The following is a 12,546-nucleotide window of genomic DNA, read 5'->3' as shown; positions in this document are numbered from 1 at the left end:
TTATCTCCTTTTTTGACAGCAGAAAGCACCAAATGAAATCCTTTTAAAAATTTCCAAGAGGTCACAATACTCCATCCTATGCTGAGATCCTCCAGACCTGGAATATGCTTTCACATTTCTTCTAGGCCAGTGATTCTCAAAGTGTGGTCTCTAGACCAGCAGTACCAGAATCACCTGGGAAGCTGTTAGAAATGCACATTCTTGGGCCCCATCCTGACCTACTGAATCAGAAAAATCAGGGCCCAGTAATCTGTGTTTTAACAAGACCTCCAGGTGGCTCTGACGCCTTAGACTATTTGAGAACCATTATTCAAATATATGTCAAGTGTTCAGCTGATGTTTTTCTCAGGAGATTCTCTGACCTCCATCTGAATAAAGATTTCCATTGCCATTAAATTTGGTATGAAGGATTGAAGGAGGTGACTTTAGCAGGAAACTTTTTTTTGTTTTTCTTATGTCTAATATGCATCTGACTACATTTAGTACTAAATAAAGTTCGCAGGGAGCCTGGAGGCTCATTCTAGTTCTTGACTTTTATGGAAGTTTTAATAAAAGTTATTAAAGTATTACATGGTTGTACAGAGTGGAGTTTGCTCAATCTAGAGGAGGAGGAATTTACTTTGAATAACACCAGGGCTCTTTGTTCTACTTTTAAATAGTTGGAATTTTTTTCTATTTTTATAACTTTTTTTACTGATTCCTAAAAACCACAAATGCTCATTATAAAATTCAGGGGATTAAAAAAAAGTTTAAAGAAGAAAATAAAAATCGCTTACCATCCTCCCTCCTGCATAACCATGGTTTATACTTCTTGAAAATCCTGGCATTCTATCCTACCTTTTTTTAAAAACAAAAGTTGGATCACACTATTTATTCAAGTTTGTTAACTACTTTTTTCATGTAACACTAAGAGTATCACAGGCATTTTATTCATATAGCTATATTTAGCTGTATAGCATTTAAAAGAAATAACTGCATAGTATTCTGTTGTACGCATGCCATAATTCACTTAACCAACCCCAATTTATGAGTACTTTAAGTTGTTTCAAATTTTCCACTATAATAAGCAACCTTGCAGGAGGCGTTCTTATATATACATCTTTTGTACATTTGTCCAATTTTTTTCTTGAGGTAAATTCCTAGTCACAAAGTTCCCGGGGGAAAAGTATATTTATATTTTTAGAATTTTATGTATATTACCAAATTTTTCTCAAGAAAAGTTATACCTTTTTTTAACACTCCCCTCTACCAGCATATGAAATTATCCATTTCCCTCCGTGCTTCCCATGGCTATGAGTTTTAAAAGCAGACACGACTTTGACATGCTGTTAAGGCATTTTCTGAATATGGCGCATTTTTCCAAAGGTGTACTCTGATTACGAAAGCAATCCTCAGTTGCGTCAAGCCATTGAATTTGCCTGCCACCAGTTCTACATTATACACCGGAAGCCCTTCGTGCTCCAGCTGTTTGCTAGTGTGGCCCCTCTCCTAGAATTTCCTGTGAGTATACTCTGTGGAAATAAATGAAATCCAAGCAAACGAGAAAAGCAAAGGCTGTTTATTCGTAGCTTGCTATAACAATGCGTCAGCCACCATCATTTGTGTTTTGGCAAAGACTCAAAGGCAAGCAGAGGAGTGAGAGACCTTTATAGGGAGAAAAGAGAAGGCATCATGGATGCCCTGATTGGAGGCTGTTAGCCAGGGGAAGTGGGCTAACTAGAATCAGGGCAGACTATGTGATTAATTGGGAGTGCATATTTGGCTTACTCTGATTGGTCTTATGTTGGAAGCAGGGACAAAGATTAGGGAAGCTGTCAATTGTTAATCAGTCCTAGCTGTTTGAGGGTCTGTTGTTATAGGAGTTATCATTTGGTTTTCACTAGAGCTGGTAGTCTGACTTCCAACAAGCCCGACATGTAGTAGGCTGGCTTCCCATGCTGCTTACTGTAGACAATGGGTTTTGGTTGGTTCCCTGGGCAGGTTACTACAGGTCATGGGGCAGAGTTATATATTTTTATATGTCCTGGTCATTGTTCATTTGTATAATCAGTCTCTCAGCTCTTTCTTCAACCAATGGAAATGGATGCCATAAATAACTTCTCTTTCACTAGGTAAATCATAATGTTCGACATTTCTCTTCGACATTCATCTTAGCCCCTAGCACCTCTTAAGTTTTTTAATACTCAATAAAAGGATGGAAAGTAGAAAATGACAAAAGAGTTCCTGATTTTCTTTCCTTTCTATAACTCTCTAGCAGTTATCCCACTTTATTTTTCATTTTCTTCAGAGTATTTATATCATATCAAATGCCATACATGTATTTGTTTCACTAATATGTATCTGTATCATACCCCACAATAGAATTAAGCTCCATTAAAGCAAGACATTTGTCTTTTTTTTTTTTATAGTTGTTGTTTGTGTGTATGTGTGTTTTTGTTTTTGTTTTGCTATATCCTTAGGGCACAGAATGGCGCCTGGCGTGGAGTAAGAATTTAATAAGGACTTATTATTTTAATGAATGAATCAAAGCCATATTAAATAGATTTGAGATGGCAAGTATTTCCATTTTGGAGCTATATTATCAAATAGGATCTGTAAAATTCCCAGAGTTGTTAAAATAAGCATCTGTTCCCCCAAACGTATTTGAAGTATTCAATTTTTGTAATCCATTATAAAAATTGCCTTTGAGAATGCTTAGTCCTACAATTGCAGACCAGAGGAACCATTGGCTTGAAGTTTTCTAGCAGTTCATATATTGCTGTGTTTTTATGAGTTTCCACAAATACCTCTTTTGTACTAGATTATCATTTAATAGAGCCCTTAAAAGTCAGGTGTTGCACTCCAAAATCATACAGCAGTGTGGTTGGATGCAGAATTATGTAAACCGAATACCATATCAATGTTGTAATTGTTATCGGAGGTAACGTTTGTGAAATTTGAATTTCTGATCAATTCCATGTTAGTACTGTGGTGGGAATAAATAAAATAAAATTGCCTTTCTTTATACAGGATGCTGCCAATAATGGGCCCAGCAAAGGTGTGTCAGCTCAGTGCCTTTTTGACTTGCTGCAGTCCTTGGAGGGAGAGACCACGGACATATTAGACATCTTAGAGCTGGTCAAAGCTGAGAAGCCTCTTAAGTCATTAGGTAAAAGCAAAATTTGCCTGGGCATTCTTTTTCTCTTTGTAATTGCTCTTTATTTTTTTTTTTTAATAACCCTAGTATTTCGAACTAAATCAAAATAGCAAAAATAAATAGAACAGCGGTATAAACTGAATGAGTACATTTTCCTATCTAGTTTTTCTTAAATTTTTTATAAATCTTAAAGAATAAGGAATTCTCTGCTATGATAATTGTATTAAAATTATGCTGAGCAAACCGGTACTCTAGCACTGTAGTTTTTAGGAAATTGGGTTTTCCTGGGCAATTCTAAGCTAGTAACTCACCAAAGTGGCTTTTAATTATCATAGATTGTTAGAAGTAAAGGTAATTCAAAGATTAAGTCCCCTGTCTGACTTTAAAACATCCAAATGCCCTTCGATATCTTCTAGTAGGTGAGATTTTTAAAAACCTATACCCCAAAGAAGCACTTTTATTTTGCATCTGATTATTCAAAAGTAAAACAACAACAATAACAACAGCAGCAACAACAAAAAGCAGAATTTTCAGTCCTTTTATATGAAAAAATTAATAGTGTTCACAGTTCAGGAATAAAGTCTGATGAAGAAATGGCTAGAAAAATGTTAACTGGAAAGAAAACGTTTGGAGTGGAAGGTTCCTTATTCCTGGGAGGACCCGCCCCGACAGTGTGTCTTGACCTTCTATCTCTTAGATTTCTGCTATGGAAATGAAGACCTGACATTCTCTATCAGTGAGGCCATCAAGCTTTGTGTGACAGTGGTGGCATACGCTCCTGAATCGTTCAGAAGGTAACTATAGCCCTTTATTCTGTACCTTGTGATAAGTAAATATAGCAAGGAAAATAAAATAGAATGAGCACAAAGGTTGTGTTTGCTAATACCAGCCTGTAGCATTTTGACAGGTAAGTTTTCAAAAACTAAATTTTAGGAAACTTGTCATAGCAGAGGTACTGGAAGATATAGTAAATCTTCACTCATTTGAAATTCCCTAATTGGGAATTATTGCAGCAGCTAAGATGTTTAGTCTTATTTAGAAAATATTCTCACATGTAATACAAATTAGTAGCAAATAAAATTTTAGAACAGACATTTAAACTACTTAAGAAAACTCTTTCCAAGGAGCAATGAGAATGCCTGTCACACAAAGAACAAGAATATATCTTGGCTGTTATTTTGTTAAGTGCAAGGAATTTAAAGGACCCACATGGAGAGTGTCATTTCAGTTCAGGTCTGAGATACATACAGAGATGTGAAATGAAAATCAGTTTTCTCTCTCTATTAAAATAAATCTTCAAAAGGCAGAGACAATAATTCAGATAAACCACAGATAGCTTCCTTATGCAGTATATATCCTTAAAAACAATAGAATTGCTTTCCTTTAAAATGTTCCACTATTCCAGCTTAACAAACCCTTTGGCCTGCACAATTATATCAGCAGTAGGTAATCTCTCTCCCTCTACTTCTCAATCTTCTTTAATCTTTTAATACAAGACCTACTCTGCATACATAGCACCACATTGTTTGCTACCGTATTTTTAGTATATCTGTATATATCTTCCAGCATCCAACATGATGCTTTATTCCATGGAAGATATAGCAATAAACATTTATGGAATAAATGAATCAAACAACAACGAACTGTTTCAATTTTCCTACTTCCCTCATTTGTAATTCCTTCCCTGAGAGTCATTTGTAGTCAGAAAAGAGTTTGAAAAAAAAAATGAGGATTAGCTGAAAACATCATACAGCTTTTGCCTCTGTGTTCTCTCACTTTGAGAGAAGTATGGGCTGATATATTGTTCCAGGGTATTTCTCTTCTGTTAAGACTGCCAGATCTAGGTAGGTTAGTGTCTTTCTGGTGTAAATCTAAAAAATTGAAACTACAAACTCTTGCCACACAAAGAACAAGAGTATAAATCTTATCTGAGTGTCATCCCAAGTCCAAGATGCTGGCTCTGGTCTAAGCCAGAGTCACCTCTATTGGTTGACCTCTTCAGAGCAGTCGATGATATCATGTTCTTGGGGTGAGTTGTGACTCTGACTCAGGTTTGAAGTGAAAGGGAATATAACCAGTGATTCACCTGGTAAAGGAGGCCAAAGAACTTGCACCTGTGCATGCACACCAGTCCAGTTCTAACCTAATAATCAAACCCATCCTGAAGCATCTATAGATTAGGCGATTTATAGAATACTGTATAGAAAAATCAAACTGATCTAAAAGTAAAATATAATAACTTCCTTGGGAAGTAAAGATTGCTTGAGGCTTACAAACTTATACATTGTTTTAAATTATTAATTCTCTCTGATCACAATCTCCTTATCATCAATTTGTTATAATCTCATGTTCCTCTTTAAATCTACTTTTGGTTAGCAATCGGTATAGACAAATGTTGACCTGACTATTGCAGCTGTATTATTTTGACCCAATGGATATTTTGACCCCAAGTATATTTTAACTCTGACTTTATAAACATCTTTACCCTAATTATACCTATGGTGATGCATTTTTATTAAGGGAATATTTTTCTAAAGCTAAGTTCTTTATGCCAGTTTAATTCCTTGATCTATCATTTTAAGTCGCAAACAAGTCACTTTTGACTTTTTATGTGTTATTTTTATTTTATTTTCTCAAAGTTATTTTCATTGAGATTAATTTCATTCCATGTAAAATTTATAGTAAAGATTTAAATCATTGATTAGATTTAGGGGAGTAGGGGAAGGGGTTATTCGATTTTGATCTATATTAAACTCTGCCAACTAGAGTTTCTGTCATTTTGAACTTCTACATTTCAGGTTTTGATCATTATTCCTGGCAGTTTTCCCAAGAAAAATGTCAGTGTTTGTCTTTTCCTTTCTCCATGCTCTTAAATGTGACGCGACCAACAAAGTAGAATACAACGTAGACTTGGTTCTCTTTCTGTTAATACAGTCTTCAGATGCTGATGGTCTTGGAAGCTTTAGTCCCATGTTACCTGCAAAAGCTAAAGAGGCAGACGTCGCAAGTGGAGACAGTGCCTGCTGCCCGAGAGGAGATCGCCGCCACTGCTGCGCTCGCAACATCCCTGCAGGCACTTCTCTACAGTGTGGAGGTCCTCACGAGGTAATGCCATGGTCACAAATATCCACAGGCCTAAACTATGTGTATCTACCGAAACAAAGAAGAAGAAGAAAATGTGGCGGCTAAAAATCTCTTAAGACCTAGTCTTTATTTACAGAGATCTGGCCAAACGCAGCCCTTCATGGCTTAAAACTGCACAAATAGTGCTAAGTCCTCTGAATAATAATAATAATATAATAACTATATTTATTATTCTTATTGTTATTGTACATGATTACTAAACACACACTGGAGTGTAGCTTGCTGAGCATCTGTGGCCGTTTTAACCCAACGGTAAACAAATTTTTGTAAAAAGGTCAATTTAGTGACTATAAAAATGTCCCACATTTTTCTTAACTCTTATTCTATGAAACATGAAATGTCTGCGATTCCAACTACGTGTTTTTAAAAATATTTTAGTTGTTTTTTACTGTAATTTCAAGAACTACATAATAAACAAATTAGAATATTTTATTCTAATGTTAGAGTTAACAGATTCTTTGTGGGACAAGACTCACTAGTGCTGAGAGAGAGGGCCGAGAGATTTGGAGCCGGCAAAGTAAATTAACAGTAGAATTCAGCCCTAAACAAAGTTCCACTAAGTTAGTCCTGTCAGTATATTCTTGGGTACAGAAGGCCAGATATGAGAGGGAGAAGAAGAGACAGGGGCAGAGACAGAAGACTAGTGATTAAGTGGGGAAAGTGAATGCAAGACACTTTGCAAGTGACTACTTTTCCTTCTCATTAGATGGAAGGCGACATTCTTCCCTGGAGTGGAGGTGAGGAAGGCTTCTTCTAGCCTTGGTGTCTTTGCTTCTCTATCCCATTTGGCTACATTCTTATCCTAAAATTCTGTCTATGATTTGCCCCCACCAAAAGGCACCAACTTTCCCATCCCCATCTTTCTCTGTCAATGAGAGGGCTAGCAGAAGGACTTTTTCAGCATACGCCAGCAAGCGAGAGAGGGAATGAGATTGTGATTCATTAAGTCGATATATGTTTAGTTTCCAACCATTGGCAACCTAGGCAAGCAGAATGTAGCCCAAAAGCTTTGAATGGACTCTCGCTGCTGAAGTGCTCATATGTACCAAACGGAGGAAATGGGAAACAGTGGAACCAGGAACCACGAAAAACTGCCTCTTGCAAATAGTTCCAATACTTTGATGATGGTTTCAGGAAAGTCCCAGAAGGAAGGACATTCACAGGAAAAATATCAAAGTTACACCTTCTTTCTGCACCCATCTGGTTATATCACTAGTCCCTTCCTGCAAATAGAGGAGAGAGATGAGCAGTCAGTTTTCTCCGCCTGACACTTTAGTTAGTTCTCCTTATATTATGCAATACTCGTGTTTTCCTCCTTTCCATGCTCTTTTATAAGAATAAATCAATAAATTTATCCAAAATTGACTTAATCACAATTCTATGATGAATCATAGATGGAACTCTGACATTTAAAATTCTGTGGCTTTAAATATCTCAGTGCATTGAATATTCTTTTGGCGGAATGGAAAACTAGCCTCATTGGTTGGTTGCAATTATTTGAAATAAAATTGGCTTTATTCTTTTTACCAAGAAAAGAAAAAAAGAATTGTATTTCATTTCCACAGTCCTAATTTCTTTACTCATGAAAAAAAAAATTAACAGTTATGTCGGCGATAACACATAAATAAGTACATTACAAATGTATTAGTATTAGTTTTCTATTGTTGTGTACTACGCTACCACAAACTTAGAGGCTTAAAACAAAACAGATTTATTATCTCGTATTTCCATTGGCTGGAAGTCAGGGCAGGCTCAGCTGTTCTCTCTGCTCACAAGGCCAAAGTCGAGATGTCACTCAGTCTGGGCTCTCATCTGAAGGTTCAGATCTTTGGCAGAAGCTGGTATCATGCAGCTTTGGGTCTCCTTTCTGTCAACTGGGGGCCATTCTCTGCCTTTAAAGGCACTTGTGTTCTTTCTCGCCCAGTCCCCTCTATCTTCCAGCTCACAATGGCACCTAGAGGTCTTATGCCTCGAATCTCTCTGCTCCTTGAAATAGAGAACACTCTGCTTTTTAAGAACTGGTGTGATGAGTTTAAACCCAGCTAGATAATCTCCCTTTCACCATATAATGTAACATAATCACTGGAGAAATAACTGTGGGGGAAGGTTTTGGGGCCATCTTTAAATTTCACCTACCATAGTAAAGGCATGGAAAGAGAAAGTCTGGTGTGATTGTTAAGGGCTTACTCACTTTCTAGCCACACCCAACATACACAGAATCAGTACTGCAAGATTGTATGTGTTTATACATGCAATTGCATTGAAATGCTGCATCATCCCTTCCATTGTCTTAGAAGCCGATACAAAGTTTACCTCATAGTTAAAGTAAACCCTGAAGATATAAAATGAGATGATTTGTATCTATGTCTAAGCATCTTAATTACTGATTTATAATGGACACTAATTTGCTCACTTCCCTGGGTAATCTTAGATATAATTTTGACTAGAAAGAATCTTTTGTTCTTTTATAGTTCCTCAAAAAAAATAGTGGTTGATAATGGTGTAGGTGGCCAAAATGGTGCATATACTCATACCTTTCCTTATTATTTAGAATGGTTAACTTCCTGACATCCGTAGAATTTTAAAAAAAGATGAGCTCTTAACTCTTACTTAATCAGTACAGACCTAGGAGTCTGATTTCATAAATGTCTAGTTTGAAGAGCCACAGTTTATTACCCAGAACCAAGTGGAATAACTTAAATCATGGTGAGCGTATAGATCCTTGGAAATCAATGTCCCATTTATAGTGTTTTTCAGAACAGAGACAGCAAAAGAGTGTGGCAGAAAAGCCCAAAGCTAAATAGTCTTTGTTTTTGAGACTCTTAACTCAAGACTTATATGAGCATCTATAACTTGAGGATTTCATATTTTCACTTCTGTTACTGTTGTTGTTCTGTTGTGGTGGTTACTGTCATTGCTGCAGGCCCATGACAGCCCCTCAGATGAGCAGATGTGACCAAGGTCATAAAGGAACCACCACAGCCAATCACACCATGTCATCTGGGGTGAACACCAGGTAATATACTGGCCTTATTCTTTTGTGACCTCTCAATTTTGTACAAACTGAACCTCGGCTATTGGGAATGAAAGAAATCCTAAAAATAGTCAATACTAAGTATGAAAATCTCCAAGGGGAAAAAAAAAAGAAGGTGAAAGTTTAGAGTTCAAGAAAATACCAAGGATTCTTTTGAAATTGTCAAAGAGAAATCAGAGGTATTGTCATAAATTGGCATTTGCGTCACTTTATTTGCATGAATGTGCAAAATGTTCTCTGTCTCCTGGGTGGTCTTTGAACTTCCGGTGCTGTTTCATTTGCCTCCAAGAAAAAGGCAAATATAACAACAATAATCAGAAGGTGTTTCTCATTCCTGGGGCAGTTATGCAGTCAACTTTCTTTAATCTGGACAGATTTTCCACAGACAATTCATCCCAACAGGCTCAGGTACTTAAATGATGATTTCATGGTCTTTGACTTAATCTTCTTCCCTATTTTGATGTAACTTAGACACTGGCTATACTTGTTAATATTTTACCTGCTTCATTCTGTGTTAAACTCTATGTAGTCTAACACATACACAAAAATGGTTTAATTAGCTTTTTCCTCCAAGGAAGATTTAAGATAGAGCAAACCTAAAATCAGTTTGAGAGAAAGTTCTCCTTTCCCAAGATGGAGTAGTTAGCAGGAAGAGTTTAAGGAGAAACTAATTCTCTAGTCTCCCTGAAGCACATTTTTAAGCGTGTATCATTATTTATGTAAAGTTAATTTATGTAAATTTATGTAAATGTTCTGCTCATTGTATCCATTAAAAATAAAACAAATGTCAAATTCAACCATAAGTTACCTAATGTGATGGCTAGCTTGTGAATCGATTTCTTATATTGAGAAAAATGATTATACTTTAAGTGATATTTAGGGGCTAGGTTCAACTACTAGATGAAATGTGCATGGAAAAAAGGATTTTTAAATTTCAAAAACTTTCATTTGGCTACATTTTATGAATTTGTATGTGTTTTTATATCTTTCTACAAATCATATGACAATAGAATAACTTTCATAGCAGCTATAATTGCAGCATATGTGGCAGGCAAATGAAAGATAAAGATTTTATATTTTAGAATTTGTGCGTGTTTATTTGTGAGTTTATCAAAATGTGTAACTTTCTATAAGAAAAGTCCTTTAGAAGCCCCGCCACGGGGCTTCTGGTCATGCTCTGATAGTTACATAGACTGTTTTTCTGATTCCCAGGTACCAGGAACAAGGTGCCAAATTGCACTTTATCAGGTATGAAAAGACAACTCTAATTCTGTATGAATTCTGACATCTTGTGATGATTGCCTTTGAGCTGGATTATGGTTCTGTCACATTTCATTTAATTAATGCACGGCATACTATTTCTGGTTAAATCCTCAGGAACTGGCTAATGTAAAGCTGCCACAATTTGGGATAGCAATCTCTTCTAGGATGATAAACTTTATCCTTCAGATGAATTTTTCCTAGGTCCCGCCCTACTGATTTATTAATGTTCCTATAATGTAAGGAATTATATTTTTCTTCCCTTCTCTCAGAGCTACCATATATACATCTTTTCAGGACCCCAGTTAACCTTTTATAATTCCTCAGGGAAAACCTCCACTTGCTGGAGGAAGGTCAAGGCCTTCCCAGAGAGGAACTGGATGAGCGAATTGCTAGAGAGGAGTTCAGAAGGCCCCGGGAGTCCCTGCTGAATATTTGCACTGAATTCTACAAGCACTGTGGGCCCAGGCTGAAGATCTTACAAAACCTGGCTGGGGAGCCACGGGTCACTGCCCTGGAGTTGCTGGATGTGAAGTCCCACATGAGGTACTGTCCTCGTTTTTCCGGCTCCTGAGTGTGGACGCAGCTTGGGCCATGTGTCTGGGGTGTGGGTAGGGAAAGGAGGGGTCCTCAGAATAATAACTTGGACTACTTACAGTGATTTGTTTCCTGTGGCTTGGAGGCACATCCTACAAGGCCCTCTGGGAGAATGTATGTTAAGTCCATCAAAAAGGATCTCAGGCTGGACAGAGGAGAAATATCATTAAAGACAGAAAAGCACAGTCCATATGTATGTGTTTGCTTCTCAATAAAAGAGAATGAAAGGGAAATTTCATCACCTTCTTCCAAGTACTGTTTACTGCCCAAATTCTTATTTCTCACAAGAATTTTCACATTTTACATGAAAAAAAAAAAAAACTACTACTTTCAGCTGAAGGACTTACTCTTGTCCCTGGCACCACCTAAAGTAGGAAAGTGAATGGTTTTGACTCTGAGCCACACTTCGCTTGGGTCTGAGATCCGCTTCACACAAATTGTGCATGATAGGCTTTCAATGCTTCAAAACAGCCCTGGTAAAAATTCTCTACTGGATGACACCAGTCATCATTTCAAAATTTTTACTACTGATGTACCAGGGAGAGGCCCTAGAATTGTGTATTTGTGCACTCACATTTCCTTCTTCCTGTAGAGATGCTGCTTGTTACTCAAATCATAAACACTGTGTCTATATTTTCAGATTCTTAAAAAAAAAAAAAAAAAAACGTGATTCCCGAGAATCTTCTATTCAGATTTGGAACAGTTGTAAAGTGTCATAATATTTTCTTGAAAGGAAAATTCCATGGGTCACAAAATATTTGCTTGGAAGGTTTAGTGTATCTGTAGAGTTAGGTTCTAGCCGTTCAGAAATAACGTTGCAATTTGGTAAAACACACCAACTTCCTGATTATTGACTTTTTTTCCCCTTAAAATCACCTCTCGAAAGTACTAAGGGAGGGAAACCGAGAAGCTAAAAATGTATAGAGAACACAGGCTCTTTCCCTTCCAGGCTAATTCCACATTTTCGGAGTTGCCGAAACACCCAGAACTCCAGAATGTGAACACTTGTTCACATTCCCCGCTGTGCAGTAATAGGGAAGAGCTTACTTCACACTGAGAATTTCAGCTCCTACACTGGGAAAAAGAAGGAAACTTTCCAGTGTTAAGATCCCATTGCCATAGCAACTCAGTACTGCATTCAGTCCATCCCCTCTCTTTCCCACTCATTGTTGCTAGCTGGCCAACCTAGGTAATTCTGTGAACAGAGGAACATCGCATTCCCAGAGTCACTCACCACTACTGATAGCCCTTTTGTGAGACAGGAGAAAAGATTCCTGAAAGGTGGATGAGGGAGAAAGATGGATGAGGCAGAGAGAGGGGTGAGGAAGACAGATTATGATTATGGGTTAGTATACTTGACCGTCTGCATCTACAC

The 12,546-nt window shown here is 37.1% G+C and overlaps 1 protein-coding gene across 16 annotated transcripts in view; it reads left to right on the top strand.

The window, feature by feature from the left end:
- The window catches only part of UNC80 (unc-80 homolog, NALCN channel complex subunit), a 187,607-nt gene that overhangs the window by 141,335 nt on the left and 33,726 nt on the right, over positions 1–12,546 (top strand). For all 16 annotated transcript variants that reach the window (XM_036236392.1, XM_036236400.1, XM_036236395.1 and 13 more), the window contains 7 exons: positions 1,366–1,500; positions 3,010–3,148; positions 3,834–3,930; positions 6,071–6,241; positions 9,204–9,296; positions 10,527–10,562; positions 10,902–11,120. In XM_036236392.1, coding sequence (XP_036092285.1) covers positions 1,366–1,500; positions 3,010–3,148; positions 3,834–3,930; positions 6,071–6,241; positions 9,204–9,296; positions 10,527–10,562; positions 10,902–11,120 — 890 coding nt within the window. The remainder of the gene's footprint in view (positions 1–1,365; positions 1,501–3,009; positions 3,149–3,833; positions 3,931–6,070; positions 6,242–9,203; positions 9,297–10,526; positions 10,563–10,901; positions 11,121–12,546) is intronic.

Source organism: Rousettus aegyptiacus, unplaced genomic scaffold, assembly GCF_014176215.1.
Source record: "Rousettus aegyptiacus isolate mRouAeg1 unplaced genomic scaffold, mRouAeg1.p scaffold_m13_p_2, whole genome shotgun sequence".
Lineage (NCBI taxonomy): Eukaryota > Metazoa > Chordata > Mammalia > Chiroptera > Pteropodidae > Rousettus > Rousettus aegyptiacus.
The sequence above is the reverse complement of the archived record's forward strand: the minus strand, read 5'-3'. Positions and strand labels throughout refer to the sequence as shown.